This window comes from Boleophthalmus pectinirostris, unplaced genomic scaffold (assembly GCF_026225935.1).
Source record: "Boleophthalmus pectinirostris isolate CB_2022bp ecotype Guang Dong unplaced genomic scaffold, ASM2622593v1 HiC_scaffold_17, whole genome shotgun sequence".
In the NCBI taxonomy this organism is placed as follows: domain Eukaryota; kingdom Metazoa; phylum Chordata; class Actinopteri; order Gobiiformes; family Gobiidae; genus Boleophthalmus; species Boleophthalmus pectinirostris.
In genome coordinates this window covers 17,923,815-17,946,090 of record NW_026571115.1, presented here as the reverse complement: position 1 = coordinate 17,946,090, position 22,276 = coordinate 17,923,815, and the positions used below count along the sequence as shown (strand labels likewise).

The 22,276-nt window shown below is 37.4% G+C and overlaps 1 protein-coding gene across 1 annotated transcript; it reads left to right on the top strand.

Annotated features, from left to right (window-relative positions):
- Positions 1 to 5,690: 5,690 nt before the first annotated feature.
- On the top strand, positions 5,691 to 8,106 carry pmp22a (peripheral myelin protein 22a). Its single transcript, XM_020933476.2, has 5 exons — positions 5,691 to 5,841; positions 6,589 to 6,678; positions 6,751 to 6,844; positions 6,922 to 7,062; positions 7,151 to 8,106. The coding sequence occupies exons 2-5, from the start codon at positions 6,601 to 6,603 to the stop codon at positions 7,303 to 7,305; spliced, it is 468 nt and encodes a 155-aa protein (XP_020789135.1). The 5' UTR covers positions 5,691 to 5,841; positions 6,589 to 6,600; the 3' UTR covers positions 7,306 to 8,106.
- Positions 8,107 to 22,276: the final 14,170 nt, after the last annotated feature.

The window sequence follows — 22,276 nt, the reverse complement described above, 5'->3', positions numbered from 1 at the left end:
AAGAGCTGGCACTACTTTTGGAGTGAAAATATTTGCTGGCACATACTTCGAGTTCTCATAAAGGAGAAATTGGCAGCGTTTTGAGGAAGTGCTGTCAAAGAACCACAGTTACTCTCAAAGAAGATAGCGAAGCCCCTGGAATGAAAGAGGTGCTGATAACAAGTCGAAAAGGATGAATTCTACTCGTGGAGATGTAGGGGATGTCTCTGCAGATATGACAAAACAGAAACAAATCATAAGACTTTTTAGCAGAAAATTGATTAGACTTGAGCAAAATATCAGCCGTGGATGCGAGGATTTAGCTGTAAAATCGTGAAAGCATTGCACTGTTTTATGATGCAATTTTGAATATTTGACATTTTGTTCTTTGCTATGCTTTAATAAGTTGTTTTTCTTTTTCTTACAATTGATCAGTGATGGAAGAAATACTACATTTTGTTACATAAGGAAAAGTACAGACACCAGATCAGAAAAATCACATGAAAATATATACTTAAGTAAAACTATTTAAGTAGTTTAAAATGTACTTAAATAGTAAAAAAAAGTATTTCACACAGATTTTGAGGTCTTATGAGGCTTCAAATGTAGAGATTTTATCCAGATTTGTGCTGCATTTGCTTCTACAGAAACCAGTAGCAGTTTTATTTGTATATTTTTGTTTGCTCATGCTATGAATGTGTTTAAAAATAAACCCTCAGCCTTTTCAGCAGGTCTCAAATAAAAAATACTTTTACATTTCAGTCCTTTTCAAAATTTAGAGGAGAAAGTACAGATACCTGCTCTTAAATGAAGTGATGTAAAAGTAAAAAGTATCCATTTTTAAATCTACTTAAGTAAAGTACAGATACCTGAAATGTATACTTAAGTACAGTACTTTACTTTGTTCCACCAAAGCAATTGACAATCATTTCTTTCTTCTGTTTTATAGTGATATTAAACCAATTAGCTCAGTATGTTTACGATTGTATGTTTTTTCTATTGTTTTATTTTTAGAAAACTAAAATTTCTAGCAACCAAATCAACATTCATTCTCATTTTCTGAGCCCCCCCCCTCTATTCCACACTCATATTTAATCGTACTGTGAAGTTATGTCGAATTAAAGGCGGTTCCAGTTGAATTTTTCTTTTATTGCTTTCATACCAATGTCCTGAGGCTAATATCAGAGTGATTTGAAGCAACAGTTTGTGTGCGAGGGTCCCGTCGGTGGGGAATGTGTGTGCTGATGACATCTACTCCGACAGGAAGGCAAGGGCGTAATGATTAGCACATGTTTAGCATCAGCAGGGTGCCACAATCTGGAGTTCGTCAGGCCTTATGTCTCTGATTTATTTGCTTGTTGTTGCCTCAGAGGGAGGGGCAAATTGGGCATAAAGGGAAGAGAGTTTGTCTGCAGTCTTCTGCCCCGATTTCAATCAACTGGCTTTATCTTATTGTGGACATCTGTAATTCAGTAATGTTTGGAATGTTGATAGATTACAGTTGTTCGAGAGTCATCTTGGACAGAATAATAATGGTAGATTTTATATCAATAACATATTTGTTTTGTTTTTATCGTTAAGGGAATGGTGTTGCTAAGAGTAAAACTGTTCAGCCTAAGCCCTGTGGGCTAAAGAAGAGGCATTACTCAAACAGAAAAGCATCACTGGATATGTACAGTTCTTCTCATCCTTTAAATGAGAATAATTGAAATACATTTTGAATCTTGCTTGTAAAATTTGAGATTACTTTTGGTAGTGTAAGTTCAAATATGTTGGCAGTTGATCCTTACAAAATCCTGTAAATGCAAAGAAGAAGAGAGGCGTTGTCAGCTACTCTCGGATCACTTGACTTCAGAGCCTGAGCGTTTCCTCTTGTTTTGGCAGTGACCTCTATAGGATCTTAGGCTGGATGCACTGAAGGGTGTTCCAACCATTGCTTAATATTCCCAAAGGTGAAATATCCGTCCAGCTGTCCCAATGTAAACCAGCCAAACCTATGGAGAGACATCCAGAAACCTACTCCCAGATTGTCTCATCCAGTCGTAGAGTTGGAGAGGGAACTTTGGCCACTCCTGCAGGTGGAGCTCTGTACTTTACACTGACAGGACTGGTGTTGAACTGCAGCTGACTCATTCACAGCGGCCTATTTCAATAACCGCAACATACTGCAATCTAGTTGAAGCTTGTCTCATTGTCCTTACATTACGTAACTGGATAAGGAAAAAGAAAGTGAAAGTTACAGTGTGGATAAGGATGACATTGGTTTAAGGGTAATGCTACAGTGCCAGGCTCTTTCTTTTTGTTTTTGTTAGTCGTGATAGTACTATTAATGTTCTATATCACCTAAAATGGATGCCTTTGAGCTTTTAGTCATGTTATAATGTTGTTATCTCCTCAAAAACATACCCAGAGTTGTGTTTTGCTTCATTCGCACATGTTTGAATAAGACTGGTTTATTAGTCTGTCTACATCTCCAAAATTCAAAATGCTCTGTTATACTTTGTGACGTCATTTAGCTATTTTCAATTTACCAGCTTTTACCTTTTACCTTTTGTTTAGCAGAGTTTGGTAATTCCAGGGCTGAACTTATTCACTTTTCCAAATGATTCTAGTAAAGGTGTATAAAGTTTAAAAACACAGTGGAGTGCCTTGTGTACTACCACATGACAACACAAGGTGGAACAAAGTGTTTTCAGTTTGAGAGAAGAACTCAGTCACAACATGTATGAATAATAATAAAAAAAAACATTACAACATACATCAGAAAACAGTGTAATATGGGCCCTTTATATATCTTTTCTAAGTCTGGTAGGTTTTATGCAGTGGCTCAAAATGTGGGTCCAAAACCCAAAGAATGACATTACAATTCCTGCCTAGAACAGCACACACTGTTGCTGTGTTCTTGGGTATGACACTTAGAATGTGACAATGTATAAATGTGTTATCTGAGTAATTGGTGTTGATACGTAGGCTGTTGGTGCAAATTTGCAGCAACAAAAGTATGTCTATATGAGCGATTAATAACCCCTAACCCCTAACCCAACCCTAACCTAACCGTAACCCATAAATAATGCTGTCTAAAAAGTTGTATACTGTAAATCTATTGCATTATAGATTTTCCCAGCACCTTGATAGAAATCTTTTTGGCACTGAAAATAATACATATAGTAGAACCTCCAGTGATGCTGCTTTTTCGTGATAATGAAAAGTCCCGAAAAAACAATTGTGCCACCTGCGTCCCTGTGAATCCCCTGCTGAAATGTGGCGTGTCACTTTTAGTTTTAAGTTTCAACTTGAGCTACTCCACAATGGCTGTGACTATAGTTACCAGTGGTGAGCCTGTCCTGCCTTGTTTGTTATGTGATCTGTCACTTCCAAAAGAGGACAAGCTGTGTGTGTTTAGGTTAACTCTGTTGTGTGGGTATTGTGCCTTTTGGAAAACCTCCAAGAAAACAACATCAGGAGAGAGTGCCAAGAGCCAAGAGCCATCACAACTTTTCAGCATTATGCCTTTTAATTAGCCAAACAACAATACACTAATGGGGGTTAGAAATTGAGCTGCAGTAATTAAAAAACTTAATTTCTTAACATTAAGGACGTAAATAATGCTATAACTTTGGCTATAGTTATTATGTCGAATAGTAAACTGCAGCAGAAGAAATTTCGAGGAGACAGAGAAGGGTGCGGTATGCATTATGTCACTGGAGCTTCATTTGCCAAAGAATGTGTCACAGATGGTGTAATGTGAGACAGTGCTGCAGACTAACAAGAAAATCTGAACTTTTTATAGTTTCGTATTATAATATTTTGTAGTGATCTGCGTTTGATGAACATTCCAGACATTTTCGGATATATTTGAATTAGATGCTCCTCAGTTTTTGTTTGATACCTCTTTAGTCCTGGTTTAGACTTTGATTGGACCTATTCTAGTCTCAGTAGTGGAACATAACAAAATAAAAGTAGTAAAATACTGTGCTTAAGTATAAAATTTAGGTACCTCTCCTCTACTTGAGTCAGTTTTAAATTGAATACTTTTTACTTTAACTTCACTACATTTGAGAGTTATCTGTACTTTCTACTCCACTACAAAATTTCGCACAAATCTTTATTAAAAAGCACGACATTTTAAGCTTTATTAGACCTCAAAATCTGTGCAAAATACTTTTTACTCTTTAAGTAATTTTTTTATGGACACTTTAATACTTTTACTTAAGTTGTTTTTTCTTGTAATTCTTTTACTGGAGGTTTTTTGCTCCAGTATCTGTACTTTTACTTGCATTATGTAACTTTTCAGTCCGTGGTCCGTCATCTTCTTGTTTCTATGGATATGTCATTGCTCTGCTTTGAATGTTCTACAATATGGCGTTAAACAAATCTGCCTCATATTTATTCAATTACAGGTGTCCATGATGATAGAAATGTTTAAAGCAGGGTGCGGACCCTCCACCACAAAAGTTACACAACACACAATTAAGCAACAAAACTGAATACTTGTTCCACCACTGTCTAGTCCTGGTTTATTCCTGGGAACTTCTTGGTTCCTTTGAAATGGTGTATACTCAAGTCCAAACAAGTATTTCTAACAACAGTATTAACTCTTGAGTAATTTGTGAAATGTTGTTGCCATCTACTTCACTGTCCAGGGGTGTGTGGTAACAACCTCTGAACAGAATTAGACTTTTTCAGTGTGCACACCTGCTTTTGCCTGCCATCTAAAATTCAAGCTCACTCCCCCTGCTGCTGCTACTGGCACAGCCTTGCCCTTGACCACTGGAGTACTTACATATTCATAAACAGGGCGCTGATCTGAAAGTTGGCCTGATGGTCAAACACTCTCTCCCTCTCTGCTTTGCCAACTCCAGCTCTCTGCAGCGCCGCCTCACCCCACTTTCTCCTCGTGGATGTTTACAAACACAAACCACAGGAATCCAACTGATGAGCCAAAGCCAGCAAGACACAGAGAAAGAGAGAGAGGCCGAGCAGCTGATCACTATCACGTTTAGGTCAATCACGTTTCAAGTGGGCACGTTTCTTTGTCGCTCCTAACATCTGCGCTCTTGAAGTTGAGTTTACAACTTCGACGCTCGTAAGGAAGTTCCCTGGGACCACACTGCAATCTCTATCACTCATCCTTGACTAGAATGTGTGTGGAGATCCGAGCGGTTCCATCAATTTAGCATGAACAAAACATTACACCATGGCAACTCCCACTGGCACCAGACAAGCCAGCTTTTCTCTCTCACTCCACACACTCCACTCGGGGCCAGATTCTCACTCAGAGGCATTCGTCGTAACAGGTGGCGCATGGACGTAGACACAGACGCATATAGAATGGGGATGGACAGAGACATATGCGCGGCTAAACTCAAAGTGGACAATTGAGTTGAACTAATGAGGGGGCACGTGGGGGGGTCACTACCACTTAATTTTTATCCAGTACACAGCCGCATGATGTTATAATATATCTGGAAATACACATCTGTTTATTATGACTGGGAGGCTTAGTTGTAGTGTTATATTGTGTTTACTATGGTCATACTATAGGCCTGTAAACTATGAGAGTTATGCACTTCAATGGCCTGAAATCTTCACACAACCCTATGCAGTTTAGTTCAATCCAGATGATGAATGCCACGGAAAGGGGGGGAAAAAAATGAAGTTTTGGAGCGGGCCTCTGGTGACGTGCGGGGCCTGTAGGGCGGTGTTCGCAGGCGGAGACAACGGCAGACTGGGGTGTGTGAGCCACATCTGGAATAGTAGCTACAGAGAAACAGTCCAGAGGAGCACAACTTTCTGAGACTTTCTGCAACTCTTTACTGCAACACTCATTTTCCAAGGAACCAAATCTCCTGCTTTGCTTTTGTAAGTTGGATTACTACTTTGGAACATTTCGTATCCTTATTTGGTCTGTTGTTGTTTCCATAACGCGCCCATGAACAGGACGTTCTCTCTGGACCTAAAATCCATTTTGGATCTATTATGGGCGTGAAAAGGCAGTCGTGTGATACAAGTCACCGGTTTTTCTCGTCAAGTTTTATTTAACTTGAGTTTTTCGCCACTTTTCATTTGAAAGTAAAAGACCAACTTGTGGCGCACGCATGGCGCCACTACGCTGGGATGTTTTTTTTTTTTTTTTTTTTTACGCAGCAGATGAATCGAGTTTGTTTTCCAGCAGCATGTCCAGATTAGGCACGAATCGAAACTTGTCACTGTTCTATGGTCTTCCTGGTTTTCCCACCAGTGTTTCCGCCTTAACACATTCGAACATTTAAGTTCTAAGGTTGAGGGTTTTCTTTTTGTTGTTAATACTACTTTTAGATGTTTATTTTACTCACAGTAACTTTGTGAAGGAGATTATGTAGAAGTAGCTCCAAATTACAACTGTAAACTTACCCTTAAAAGCTGCAAACAAGCTGTAAGTAGCCTTTAGCTTCCATTTAGGATTTGAACGTTTGGATGTAAGGCGATACTTTCACATTCAAGTAAACATTGCGGTCCTCGATTGAGTGGGCGGGTGGCGCCATCTGGCGTTCTGAGTGTCCTGTTGGCTGTAGATGTGTTGCTCCTGAGTGGATTTGAACTCAAATGTAGTTTTATTTTGTACTTTAGATCTGCTTCAAAATGATGCTCATTCTGCTTGGCGTGCTTATCCTGCACCTCATCATTCTTATTCTCCTTATAGTGTCGACAGCAGCCAGTGTAAGTACTCTTTCAGCATTTGCATTACATCACAGGACAAACTGTTGAAAAACAAATTTAATGTGATCTCAGGCATGGCAAATCGGGGGTGGTTCCAGCAAGGATCTGTGGTACTCCTGCCAGGCAACCAATGGAGGGGTCCACTGCAGACCAGCCAGCAACGACGGTCTATATCCTGAAACTATAGCTGCTTAGACCCTTACAAATGTGTGTTTAGACTAACTTTGTTCTCCTGACCTTTAGATTGGATCCAGGCGGTACAGGCCCTCATGATCCTGGCTGTTCTCTTTTGCTTTTTTTCCCTCATCGCATTCCTCTATCAGCTCTTCAAAATGGTCAAGGGTGGACGGTTCTACTTCACCGCCATTTTTCAGATTTTGGCCAGTGAGTATAACTTTTGAGGTTCACACCCTAGAGTTCTAGTAGTGGGTGGGGTTGCACAATACTCAGAGCATTTAATCTTTCTTCTTAGGTCTTTTCGTGATGTGTGCGGCCATCATCTACACTGCAATGAAACCAGATGATCAGAACATGACCTATGGTTATGCCTATGTCCTGGCCTGGGTGGCATTCCCCCTGTCGCTGGTCAGCGGGCTCATTTATATTGTCCTGAGGAAGAAAGAATGAGAGGAGCAGCGAGGGAGGAGGAGCGGAGCAGGGGGAGCTTGGGGACCCCTTTAGCAGAACATCGCACTGTGCCTACTGCCCACAGACCTTAGACTTACAGACATCGCCAAAATTCAAGTGGATAAGTCACTAACAATTGTACATAAGTGGAAGACAATGTAGTTGACAAAATGCCTGTCATCATCTTGTGTTTACCATCAAGTGCCTTAAATTTCACATTTCAATTGTTGCTGAGGTATCGACTGGTGTTGCATGCTAGAAACTTTTTAAATTTGAGATACAACAGTACAGTGGTGTACATAGTGTCTGTGGTTTTTAGACATATTTATAACATTGTAACATTACAATTGTTTTGTACATAGTCTTGTCAAGTTAACATTTGTCTAATTGCTTTTGTATGTGATAGAGTTTGTCTCTCACAGATCATGCAGCTGTGCCAAAGAAATGATAATGCTTCCATTTGCCAGATTATCAAGCTTCTTAAACTGTCTTATTTCTGAGTGTTTTTGTGTTTTACTCTTAGTTAGAATCTGTTTTTATTGAAGGAAAAAAGAAAGGAACAACACGTGTTAATTCGCTCATGAAGTTTTTTTTCTTCTTAATAGTACTTGATATGTCAAAATATATTTTTTTGCATTTCCTACTCATTTTTTTTTGAAAATGGTGCTTTTTTATCTACATTTATTGAAATGTATAGCTTTTGTGTTATGCCGTGTGTCATGCATTGTGATTAATTTGCATTGTACAAACCCAAGTTTGCATTTTTGTCAATATTCTTCTAAATAAACAATATAAAAATAATATATATTTCATGTTTATTTGCATATTTTTGACTGCACAAAATAATCTTACGTGTTGGTTCAATCTACAATATTGCTTTGTACAATTACCAGTTAGAAAAGACTGCAAACATGTATTTACAAAGAAATGCAATATATAGTATTATTCATATTTCATATTTTGTCTTGCATCATATACGTGTACAATGTATATGTTTTATATCTCTCTCTCTCTCTCTCTCTCTCTCTCTCTCTCTCTCTCTCTCTCTCTCTCTCTCTCTCTATATATATATATATATATATATATATATATATATATATATATATATATACATATATATATATATAATAGATAGATAGATAGATAGATAGATATAGATATAGATATAGATAGATAGATATTATATTAAATTTTGTATTTATATTGTAAGACACATTCAGGATAGAAGTATGTAAATACAGAATACTGCAATTCATGTTGATTGCAGAGACACGCCACTAGGCGGAGACTCTAACTTACAAATACGCTCACCATTCAGTACAGTTCCTAAAATTGCCATAAAGCAACTGTAAGGTATACTTTGTGAGTCGTTTCCATTCCATATTTATCTGCAGTCCCCTTTAACAACATTAGAATAATAACAAGACTGAAAAAAAGTTGTTAAGATAAAATATAATGCCTGCAATGTCAACAAATGATTGAAGAAACACACATTTCAGGTCATAATAATATGAATTAGCCTAAAAACAAGACTGATGATGGTTGAACAGTGTTCTGTTGTTAAACATAACAATGTGTCATTTGTACAACATATAAACTATTCTATGACCTGTTGCTACTGAGTTACCCTCAGGTTGACACAGTTTCATGCAAGGAAAGGTGGCTGTATTGTTTTCCTTTCAAGAATGGATGAAACTGACTATACCATCTCCATTGCAATTTGTGTTTAACCTTTTGTGAATAAACAATTTCTCTATAGAACTGTACAATAAAAAACAACAACAACTATGAACCTAAAATTATGTAGGGTTATGTAGAATGGCATTTTTGGGCTGTATTGGTAGTGCCATGTAGTGGGTCATGCTGGGTTGCTGGTCTCTGTGTATGTACCGTACAACATAAAGGAGCTGAATATTTTAGTGGCATGCCTAGTAGTATTAAATGAATTGCCTCCGCAAACTGGGATGTTAGAAATACTTGGGGAGCTGGAGTTTGGGAGTGCGCAGTGAGGCAGTGGTTGTGAAGGGACACAAACAATGGACTGGAGCCAGCTGATGAACTTCTGAAGAAACTCTCTTTTCACTGTTTAGATTTGTTGCCTTTTTATTTGCAGTGTCTGTCTCCCAGAACAAACGCAGGCAACTTCAGATCCCAGTAAATGATATAGAAAACAACCCTGCCCATTTTATTCAAGGCACATTTCATCACGCCCATAAATCTAGCAGAAATCAAAGGCGTTGCTATACTCAAGTTTCTCTGCTGTCTTTGTCTTGCTAATTCGCATTAGAGTGTGGCTGGCTGCCCGCTTTGACAGCAGCAGGACAGGAGCTGGGTAAAGTTGCAGATGTGAAAAACCTGGAGGCACCTTTGACCCTTGAACCCTGCTGTTAAATCCCTGCATCCGCCTCAGAACATGCACAGAAATCCTCAGATGCATTTGTGGCACTCAAATCAAATAAGGAAAACAGCTAAATAGTTTTTCTCTTTCTTTTCTCAGCAAATATATATATATATAATATATATATATATATATATATATATATATATATATATATATATATATATATATATATATGTGTGTGTGTGTGTGTGTGTGTGTGTGTGTGTATGTGTGTGTGTGTGTGTGTGTGTGTGTGTGAATAATTATGTCTTATTTGAGTCCCTGTCAGTCCCTGCTATTTTTGATACTTATTTAGTTTTATAATTTATTATTAGCATTTATATGTGACATGCATCCAAATAATTTCCCTTGTGGATCAATAAAGTTTGTTTAAGTCTACAGTAAGTCTAATATTTAAATTATTGCAAGTGTGTCCATCTTTTTGAGTATATAACAACTCTATAGAGATCTGAACTTCAAATTTGCATCTTCTGATGGTAGTATTTCGATTGTTCTCTGTTCATACCAAATGCAAACTGTGGAAAGTTACAATATTGACGTATTACTAGTTTTGTGTACTATTTTACAGAGAGAAGTCTGATTGATACATGAAACTCAGAAACAAATGAATAACTAACTAAATAATCAATAATGCAATAACCAGGAAATCATTCTCAACATTTATGCATTATAAATTAAATGAGTGCAACAATTCACTGTCATTTAAAGGTGCACTTTTCTTGTACAAGTCCAGCACCTGCTTGTGACCATGGAGATACTTGTATACTAAGGACATTGCTTTTCCCTATATGTACCACAGTATGGCACTTAAAAATAATGCAGTATGGCATTAAACTTGATTATTATTTAATTTTAAGTTTTATATGCATTGTACTTTAAGCAGGCCCAGCTCTCCACAAATCCGACCTGTAAACTGACATGTTGTTTGTCTCCATGGAAACAGATAAACTTTGTGAAAAATGCCAGACAAAACAAAGTTATGCAGTGCACCTTTAAATGTTGTGTTGCATTGATTAATGTGTTTATAAAGTAACACTATCACTGTTAGCCTCTAATACACCTGTCACTATAACCAAACTCTGAGGTGACCAATGTGCCCTAAAGACCTTGTAATCCGGTGCTGGTGGCTAACAAGTGGCTGTGTACTAAACATTTCTCCTTTAATTACACCACAGGCATGTCTCTGGTGTTTTCAGCCATGCAGCAACCCAGTAAATGAAAGAGCAGAGTGACAGTGCGAGACACATCATTTGACGTGGTTACATGGCGGTTTATACAGGCATGGACTTCAGATACACGTCCCAATCTGAGTTTAAGGACTGAAATATGCAGATAATTTAAGAGGAGATATACTAACACAGGCAGGCACATGTGCGTAATTACTAAGTGTTACTGAAGTGATCTATGGCTGATAAGAAAAACACGGAGATGGCCTCACATGAAAAGTTGTTGAGGTAGTAATTTAAGATTGAGAGTTATGTTGACCATATGTGGGGATTTGAAAATGTACAAGATGGAAAAATATGATTTGGTAAAAGCCTCTCAGTAAATTTAAAGGTCCTATATTACACCAAAATTGACTGTGGTGAGCTTTAAAGCCTTGCCAGAATGTTCATCAAACCTCATCAAAAACACACCTGGAGTTGTTTTTTGTTTCATTCATGCATGTTTGAACTTTGCATTATTGGTCTGTTTACATCTCCAAAGCTTAAAATGCTCTGTTCCACCTTGTGATGTCATTAGTTTTCAGGTTAGCAGCTACTTTTTACCTTTTGTTCAGTAGAAATAGCCTATTCCAGGGCTGAAATTATCCAGACGAAGGTGTGTGAAGTTTAAAAACACAGTGGAGCACTTCCTGTATTATCACATGACATCACAAGGTGGAACAGAGTGTTTTCTTTTTGAGAGAAGACCTTAGCCTAAATATGCAAGATTTGTGTGTTAGACATGTGTGAATGAAACAAAATTAATGAAACAGTCCAGGTATGTTTTTTGATGAGGAAACAACATTATAATATAATAATATGGATCTTTAAAGAAGCAGACACAGTGGCTCTGACTATGTTTCATAAGATATACTTTTAATAATAATAATAATAATTTTCCTAAAATATGTGATATGCAGTGTTTTAGTAGATGGTGTACCACAGAATATTTTTAACCAAATAATTGTGCCATGATAAAAACAAAAAAAGTTTTAACAATGCAGCTCTAGCCTATATGATATACAGAATAGCTCTTGCTTAATGTATCGGGAGAAGCCTGTATCCTTGGCTATCCTGGCTACACGGGCTAGTGCCTAAATTTGACCAAAACTAACAGAATTCTGCACTAAACCCAAAGACACATTATTCAACATCTAATTACTGTTTTAGCCATAGATATCTGTGGTCTGAGCTAAGTTTGCCAATGGACAGAGTGCATATGTCAGAGAGCTAAAGAGACCAGAGTGCTGTGTGATGTGTGCTGGCAGTCCGACTGAAGGATCGAGGTTGTGGCCCGATCAAGGGTCAAACTGAAGTAGCTGTGTTTTTTCAACCTCACTGACCCCTCACACTGGGGTCCATAACCACACTGGACTGAACCAGGCTGATGGGGGACAGGGAGGGGGTGGGGTAGGTGGGGCAAGGGGGTGGGGGGTCCACTCAGAGAGGTGTCTTTGTTGTCTTTGTTTGTCTTCAGCTTGGACACCCTTCTCCAGTGACGGATCATCTGAGTCCCAGTGGTCACCCTTGGAAAACAATCCCCCACCCAAAGGTGCCACTTAAGTGGCGGGGAATAGGAAGAGTAAATCCTATGAAGATAGCTCTCTATGATCATGATAAAAATCTGGACTTATTGACAGATATGTCAATATAACTTTTCCCAGTTTATATGATCAGCTCAAACATGTACTTTCTGTTATATTTTACATCTGTGGATTCCGCATTTCAGATTGGCATTTTCATATGATGCATATATCATGGCATTTTCGTAGTGACCCAGCCTACTACATGAGTTTATTACTAATCCTTATAAAAATGCCATAAAAATAATTGCTTCATTTATTTAAAGCAAACAACTTATTTCATCCAATAAAGACGCAAGCTCCAGACCACCTTTGAATTTTGAACTTTACATAAACCCTATTTGTGCATTGATGTCATCATACCACAGCATAATGAGCCATGCCAACTTGTAGTCAGTCAGAATCCCAGCTTGACTTTAAGACTGTTTATGCTGGACAATGGGCAGTGTTATGACCAGCCCAGAAAAAGCTTTTAAAATCTATAAACTCATAAAAACAGAGAGATTCCAGAACGAAGCCTTGTACTCATGTTGTTAACCCTGTCAGAGGATGGGGACATTACACATAGGGAGACTGGGGTGAAACATCTACTAATCCAAATATTGACAAGACTTTGTTTGTGAAGCCGAGCTGGAGGAAGTTCCCTCAATGTATTTAAAAGTGCTGCAAAAACAGCCTTACTCTTGTAGAATTTATACTGAGCAATTAATATGTAAGATGTTGTTATATACTTTACTTACTTGGTCAGCCTTAAGCACACACTTTGAGCAAACCTTACAAAGACAAGTGGATCTGGTGCCATGTCCTGTCTCACTGATTTCAGTGGGTGTAATTGACAGGAGGATTAACCAATCAGAGACAGAGAGTCAAAAACAAACATGACTGCATTCCCGTAAAAAGGAGGACAGTGTGGATTTTCTCAGAATCAACAATCAAACCATCAAACTATTACTTATCTCAGGTAAAAGAAGTTACATATTCTGTTCTGAATGTTACAAGACTTTCCAAGGGGAGATATCTTCCACATTTGAGAGCGATACAATTTAATGGCTGTGACTGGAGCATCTCAAGTTTGGACAGTCCAGTCCCATCTGGATTCAAAAAGAATGTAGAAGAGACTGGCCGGTTAGGCAAATACTTTACTGCCATGACAGCTACGGCAGCCAATGTCTACATTACCACCACTACTAATATGTATTTGATCAAAAGTACAATTATAACTCTTGCTCCAGTTGATAAAAAGAAACTCAAGTAACTATAATGATCACCATTAAACCTTTCATAGTGCATGTATGTGTTTGTTTGAATGGAGAAGTTGTTCAGACATTAGGTTTACCACGATCTATTTCTGTATGATCACAAACATTTCATTTCATTTCACTGGATGCCCCACCTTCTCTCTAAGCAAATAATAGTTTGAATACGTGATTTCAATTATGATTTAGGTAATCATGATTGTTAATTTTCCATAATAAAGCACCAACACTATTACTGCTACTATTTTACCAGTTAAATTACCGTACAGTATCTTGTTACTTGCAGGTACACATTATTACTCAATTAGAATTTAATCTGAACAGCAGTCATTGTCTGCCATTAAATCAAAGTGGATATGTCAAGGTAATTGTAGGAGATTTTATTACTAATGCAATATGGTCCCAGTTCAATCAGTGCATTATTGACTTCATAATCAATTCATAATATCAAATGTTTAATAGAGAAATCCCACATACTAAAACCACTCTCACAAACAATCTTCTCTGATTGCAGTGTAAACCATTACTGCGATAAAATAACAGTTAACACACACCAGGCATGTCCTATCAAATACGTTTTTTGTTTTTTCAAATTTAATTCAGGGAAGATGTTACATGGGGAAAACGCCTCAGGACTGAATGCAGCTGTGGTGCTTGTAAATTTGTGTTTTGGAAAAGTAGAGAGTGAAATGTGGTTTAGGAAGAAAGCAATTAAACTTGTTAGTACTTCAAGTAGTTAGACACACATATTCCAAAAAATAAAAAAATAGTAAGTAAAACCTGTATTTTGTTAAATGTACCAATGCATTGAACACAGATCCTAAACAACACAAGAAGCAGAAAAAAAAAAGTTTTGCTTGTAGTTTGCACCAAATTGTGTTTCAGGTGCAATGACACTATGCAGTGGTTTCCCTATAAGCTTTGTCACACTCTCTGGGTACTCCCCAACTCTGGCACTATGGGTAAATTATTTAGGCAAGTAATATTTGCACTAAATGAGTTATCTTGATCCTCTGCTGTAAATAAATGTTTTCTGTATTGCACTGTATTTTTATTGTTCTCAAAAATCACTTATTACTATTATATTTTCTTGTTTAACGATATTGATTTCTGAAGTCTTCCAAATTTGTCTTGTCTTCCTAATTCAATTTGACCCTGTTTTTAAACCATTAAATGTACACCCAGGTAACTGCTTGTGTACCAGTAACCATACACCTGATTGGAAACCAGTACAATGACTGTGAAAAATCAATGGGTATTGTACACATAGTCTAAATAAATGGTTACGATTAGGCAGAGTGAGTTAATGCATGTACATCAAAACAAGCACTTATAACAGACTTATGACAAGTCCCATTAATCATGTGTGAGCCATCTTCATCATAAAGGTGCATTGATTCTGAGTGCATGAACTGGACTAAACAAGGACACTGCAGTGTGCAGTATGTGACACACGTGTACCTTTGCCCTCTATTTCCCAAAGGCTCAATAAACATCGTAAATCTGATGGCACACTCTCCTCCTCATGTGGAATATATTCACTGGCTTGTGTAGCCACAGTTTTTAAAATTGTTTCCATAAAACCCTTTTCACTTCCTATATGCCTCCCTTTGAGGTTTACAAGGTTGTCAAAAAAATAAAATAAAATAAATTATAGCCAGATACAATACTAAAACTAGTAAAACAAATATACTAATGTGAAGTCAATGTCGAATATTTCTCCTCTCCTGTATGGTTTTAGTGTGACCTTGATATGAGGAGTTCCATAAGACCACATTGAAACCACTTTACTCATTTTGTATTGAGAATTTTAGTTTGTTTTTATTATAACTTTGGCACTGAAAACAAATATTGAACCTTAGCATTGAATCTGAGTTTGAAATTTTAGTACCGTGACAACACCAGAACTTGGTGGTGTGCCTTGTGGCTTCCTGTCTTAAGAGGCTTTTTGAAAGATTAATTACTACAGACCTGCTCTTATAGTGTGCTGCAGATTTGAGCCTTATTATAGTCCCTTCATTATTGGCTGGACAAGAGGAGAGGATATGAGACATGTCTTTGATAGAAGCTTAAGCTACATTGAGCTCAGTAAGGCTTCAATGAAGTTAAATCAATACTTCAGGAGCCAGAACTCTGCGTAAAAGTCAGTGGAGTCTGTGCATCTATTCACGTGAATACAATCCTTTTAGCCACGGTAACACCTACCGTATTGCCGGGTTTCAGATTACATCACAACATTCTATTGTCCAGTATTATTTAATACAGTTGGGGGCAACCATAGATTGAATATATAAATGGACATACCTACTCACTTGCCATCGCGTTCCAAATAGGAAGTGAGCATGGGGGCGCTTCTGTCTCCATTTGAAACTTGTCGCCCATGTCTCTGTGACTGCTGCAGTGAGCCTTGTCAATTTGGTCTTAAAATGTTCATATTAACCTGCTCTATATGATCCTGGTGTTTTTATTTAGCTATTTTGTCTGTTAATAAATTCTTATTCCTAATATGTACCCCGTTTTGGCTGGAGCTGAATGCTATGGATGACACGTTATAATACAGTGAGTTATAATACAGTGAACTCTTGGGTATTATCAGTAATAGAAAATTATCAGTAATAGAAATTATGAAGTTCAAGATTTGTTAATTTACCTTTTGAGTATTTCATGTCAGAATACAGTGTAACTGATATCTGAATTGACATCTGGCTCTTGCCCAATATCTGGAACTATGGCATCCTCATATAGAATTTGAAAACTACCAATTGTCAAAAACCTTGAAAAACAGTAATTCTTATATTGAAAAGGTTTGCCTCTCCATAAGTCTGATCCGGACACATCACCTGCTTGTCTCCGTGGTGATAGATAAGTTACATAGTGTACCTTAAGGATACTGTTTAAAATATTGTTCCATAGTTTATTTCAATTTTGTGGATGAAATAAGCTTATAACCAGCCCACATGAGGTATAACTAACATGCCAAGGTGAATATCTCTCCAGGTGTGAAAGTACACATCAGCAGTCCTTCACTTTATATTATACAAACCAGATTTAGCCTTCAACACCTTAGGGGGAGGGGCCTATAGGTGTTCAAACTGCACCATCTGGCTTAGCTCAGGGTGTGGATGGGGCTTTAAGATCAGCATTTTTCCTGAAAGTATACTCTGTGGACTGAACTAAACTAATCTTTTAAATCCAAGTTTAGGTATTACCTCTGTCATATGGCCCACAAATGAGCATCAAGATTCACAAGGTCCAAATTACAACCTTACATCAGTCCCTCATCTTTTGTGTTATTAGTGACTGCATGTATAATTGAATTAGCCTGCCTGTCTGTCCATATACAGAATGAGCCCAACGCCCCAGAGCCATGGGTCAGGGGCTGGTGGATACTGAAGACAAAGTAGCACTAAAGCAAATGTGGGATGACATTCACTACTGAGTAAATGTGTTGTATTTTTGACCAATGGTTGCCATTACATCAAATCTGGGAATTATCTGTGATCTAGACTGCATAATAATAAATTGTTCTTTAAACTAGACATACTGTTTTCTTTTTGTAATTATTTCCATTTATTTGTACAGTGTTTTATCTTTAGTACTGGATTTTTGGTAGTTAACATTTTCTACAGTTTCACCTCCTACACTGGTGGTATGGTTAGTATTTGTCAGACCCATGCCAATTTCATTATTTCATTATTTCATTATTTATTCATTTATTTATTTATTTAAAACTCCATACACCTCAACTAGAATAATTTGGATAATTCCAGCCCTGGGATTGCCAATGTCTACTGATAATAATAATGAATAATAAAAGATTACATATGCAATTGAGGAGGTAAAATTATAACATGACTTAAATTTCCAATTTACGTATTATATGACCTTAAATTTGATTAAACAGATTTTTTGGCTTGTTAGAAATCTTTTTTTTTTTATTTCTTGAATGCAGGCACTAGAGTAAACCTGTAATGGAACTGTACAGTGACACCAGGGACAGAGCTGATGTGCCTCCCACACTCACAGGAAACAAAAAGAAACAACAGTGAAAAACAGAGACAATAGATCAACAGAGTGACCTAGATATCAACCTGATGTGTACTGCTATTAACCCAACTGTATTACTGCATTGACTCAACATCAATAACTGATAGAGTAAAACACGGTGTACCAGGAGTTCGGTGTATAGGGTGCTTACTGTTTACTGAGGACCTAATGCAAGAAAGGAGCCTGGCAAAAGTCTGCAACCTATGGTATATATCATAAAGAACAATGAATGTATGGTAACTATGTCAATAAATAAATCAGTAAATGAGAGAGAAAGAGAGAGAGAGAGAGAGAGAGAGAGAGAGAGAGAGAGAGAGAGAGAGAGAGAGAGAGAGAGAGAAGAATTTAATCTTGAAAACTTTTCTGTTTATGTTTAGCCTTGAACGTCAAAAACTCTACATTACTAGAATTCAATTAGAAAACATAATAATAGCAAAAACACTAAAAAAATCTAAAGAAAAGAGCTGTGAAACCTGATAAGCTGCTGCGTCACTCCTTGTAAATACATGTATCACTCTATACTGAATAAACACAAAATATTGTATTTAGCATCTTAAAATCTCCATTAGACTGGAAACTCTGATGATAAGTAAGGACACAAACCTAAGATCTAACCTAAAACAGTTTACTAAAGGTATATGTGAGTGACAGCACTCGCCTGATTCCATGGCAACATGAGGAATTCTTCTGAAAAGAGCCGTGACGAATCAGGACCTTGATTTTCCCTACTGTGGTTCAGTGGAGCAGGGGCGGAGAGCAAGGACACAGGCAAGGCTGTGGAGCACTATCCAAGCTAAACGAGAGGGACATTTAGGAACAGACTAATGGCATCTAATGTACTATGAAAGATCACTGTCATGAGGATCGAGATTGTTGAAAGTTAGATCAACAGCTTCAGTGCCATCTACACGAGGTTGGGCATATGTCATGTTTGCTGAAGTGTCAACATTGTTTTATTTATGTTAACATGAGTGAAGATTTACTCTTGAGTCTTATGGGCTTAGTTTTACTTTATCATAACCTGGGATACAGACTAGTTCTCTATTCTATATCTTCCTGACTACCCATAGTTCATTTTTGTCCTCTCTAGTGGACATTTCTTTACTAAAATATTTCCAACCAAAATAACCAACTCCCTCTGTGATTTAAAGAGGACATTCAGAGCTTTCAAATGATACCAAATTTATAAGGGTGGAGCTTTTAAAAGACCCTCCTCCTTTTCAAGAAAAATGGCTGCCATCAACACAACCACATTTTATGGAAAAAAGAACAGTAAGTGGTATACCTTTTTTATTAAGCAAATTTTGGATCAAAGTTGCATTGTATATTTTTATGAATGTCTAATGAACACATTAAAACCATTTTTAAAGTAAAGTAACAATATTTTACAATGAAATTTGAGTGTTTAACAAATGTCCTCCGAAGTGGACATTTGGAGTCATTAATTTATTTTTTTCCAATTTGAAGGAATTGGTTCTAGGTCAGAGGCAGAGAAAATATTACTACAAATTGTGGTAGAAAACTCAGATATTGAGTTGTCTGATGATGATGACCAGGATCCATTGTTTGAGGGAGAGGCTGAGAGCTCTGAGGATGAGGATGAGGTTGAGGAAGAAGAGTCAGTGTCCAGTCGCTGTCCGCTCTGGAGCAAGACTACAGTGTACATCTTGATCTTGTACTCTCTTAGTATTATGTATTTTACAATGTATTTTATATATTTAGTTCATTCAAATCATTTTGCAAAAAAAACTATTCAGAATAATTCAATTTTGTAATAGTTTACTATAACAATCTTTCACCTTTAAAAAGAAAAAACTGACATTTTTTATTGTTTTCCTTAAGATTTAACCCCCAACTGGATGATCTTCCAATTATTCTAAGCAGTGATGCCACAACATGCCAAAACTGGACCCCACTTTGTTATTTTGAACTGTACATTGATGACTCTGTGTTTGAAAAAATGGCTATGTGCACAAACCAACGTGAAGTCCTTCATTCTGGAACATCACTAAACACTACCCCTGGAGAGTTGAAGACTTTCTTTGGGTGCTCCATCTACATGGCCTGTTTGGGTTATCCAAACATTCAAATGTATTGGGCTTCAAAGACACTATGGAGCGCTACATCTTGCAAAAATGGTGGATGAACCACATGCATCAAGGTGTCGTAGATCTGGCTGTAACAGCAAAACCTATGTGATGTGCACTAAGTGCCAAGTCTTTCTGTGTGTTTCAAAAAAGGGGAATTGCTTCCTCAAATATCACACAAAGTAAACCAGAAAAAGTTCAAAGTGCAATGTTCCAAAATAAATGCACTACACATCTGTATTGAGGTTGTTGAGGGACATAAATCCTGAGTTCAGTTACTCTCTATGGAATTGAATTCTATGGAAATTGTTAAATTTGTACATCAATAAAGTTCTGATGTCCGCTATAGTGGACATGCTGTATTTTTCAAATAAAAACTTGAAAAAGAAAAAAAAAGTTTTCAGTATAGTCACTGTCTTCTAAATAACTGGGGAAACTAAAAAAAAATTAAATTGGAATACATTTTTTTCTCTGGTAGTCAAGTGTTTTTTTTGTTTTTTTTTAATATCCCTTCTAGGCAGCCATGTTTTGATGTTTTGACTTTTTTTTTTTTTTTGCTTTATATTAACCTTGGGATTTGTTGGCCTTACTGCCTCATGGTCCAAGTTAGTCCCTGTGTAGACTAGACTAAAAATTGTGTTGATTCCAACAAAATACATAAGTGATTTGATTTTGCATTACTGCAGTTTATAATCTGTTCAAAACAATGCCTACTGTACTGTTGGTCATTTAAACGGGGTCTTGGGTAATAGACCCACACGTTGATCAGATTAGCCATATTTAAAGGGCAGACAGACGACAGACCAAACAGCAGACAGCCCTGTGTGTAATCCACTGAGAGCAGCTCATACCCCCAACTTTAAGTTCAAATGGTGGATTATAAAGGTGACCCGGGTCCATGGAGAGTCCCCACTCCTCACTACAGAGAAAGCAGATCAGACCATATGAAGGCATGTCTGAGCTGGGCTCGTGGCATATGTGTCTCCAGTCTGAATCACTAAACAGATTACTTATGTAAACAGAGTTCATTAATAATTTTAGGTAGATCCTGAGCTGAGTGACTATTGGGAAAATTGTAAAATATATTGCCATTATCTGTCTTTTATTTGTCTTTTACTTTTGATTGATCCTTTTACATTTTGATTGATCGGGCATGTGGAGGATTATTAAAGAAGACCTTGAGATAGTGCAAGCTCTGCACCTCTCAAGGAAGAAATCAAACCTCATTGGTGTGAAGTGACAATGTTGGCCAAATGTGTCAACACAGTTGGTCCACACAGAACCAGGTAGACAATCCAAGAAGGTCCCATGTGACAACATGCTGCTAGCATCAATTAGAAGCCTGTTCCCAGTGCACACCGCCTCTGGAGGCTGTCTCCAGTTACATACTGTTGAATCAATAGAAGCTGATGCAACAGCTACAGTGAGCAGCAGTGATCAAACCATGTCACCATTAATCCAAGCTTCAAAAGCATCTTCAAAGTAATCACATGCAACAGTCTGTGTATAAGAATATGGGGACATGAGTTTGTTGATTGCTATTGTTATCTATTTTGCAGGGTGATGTAAAAGCTTTCTTTTCTTAAAATAATATGACACACAAATGTTCGAGTACCATCAGAAGGGAGTGGCAGCTCTTCCAAACATATGTTTGTGGAAAGCTGAACATTTCCCACTCAGTTTTAATTGAAGAAACATTTCTCAGGTACATCTCACACTAGCGCACATCTGAACAAGTAGATTATATGTGAGAGCTGGGTCAGCACGTATGCCAACTTCAAGTGTCTCAGATTAATGACAGCCTGTACAATGGGATTAGGATTAGGGACTGGACAATGTAGGTGATGATTAGGGCCCAGGAAGAAGACTATTGTCCTAATGACCTCAGGAAAAGCAAAAACTATTATCTTTTGTCTAGAATTACAAATAACCTGTTACAAAATGTATTTTTATTGTCTAACATTATGCTTAACATATGTTCTGCCATTAATTGCATAACCAACCTACTGGAGTGCCCTAATTTAATATGTTCTCAACCTGGTTTAGTCCTGGTCTAGTCCAGGTTTGGCTCCAGGGTTATATTGTTTCAATTTAGGCCTAAAACACATAAACTCTGTCTGACTTCATTTGGTGCCTGACTCTTGGAGCGTGTGCCAAGAGTATGTTTACCATATCTTTCTGAGCGTTCAAACCAAAGCTACCGCCTAAAATACCTGCAGGCCTGTGTGTAAAAACAATGATTCAGGAGTTAAGTACAACCTAGCAATTACCTCTCTCTGGTAGTGATTGCAATGAGATCTGCAGCTTCCTCATCTGGGCATGCCACCAGGGAGAATCTTACCTCATTTTACGTAGGAGCCTCAGGTAAACAGGTTAAATAAAGGTTGTTTGT

What these genes read in the sequence shown, in the direction of transcription:
- pmp22a (XM_020933476.2), top strand. Translation starts at nt 6,601, where the DNA reads ATGATGCTCATTCTGCTTGGCGTGCTTATCCTGCACCTCATCATTCTT. An exon ending in TAGTGTCGACAGCAGCCAGT is followed by an intron (nt 6,679 to 6,750) that starts GTAAGTACTCTT and finishes ATGTGATCTCAG; the next exon opens with GCATGGCAAATCGGGGGTGG. An exon ending in CAGACCAGCCAGCAACGACG is followed by an intron (nt 6,845 to 6,921) that starts GTCTATATCCTG and finishes CCTGACCTTTAG; the next exon opens with ATTGGATCCAGGCGGTACAG.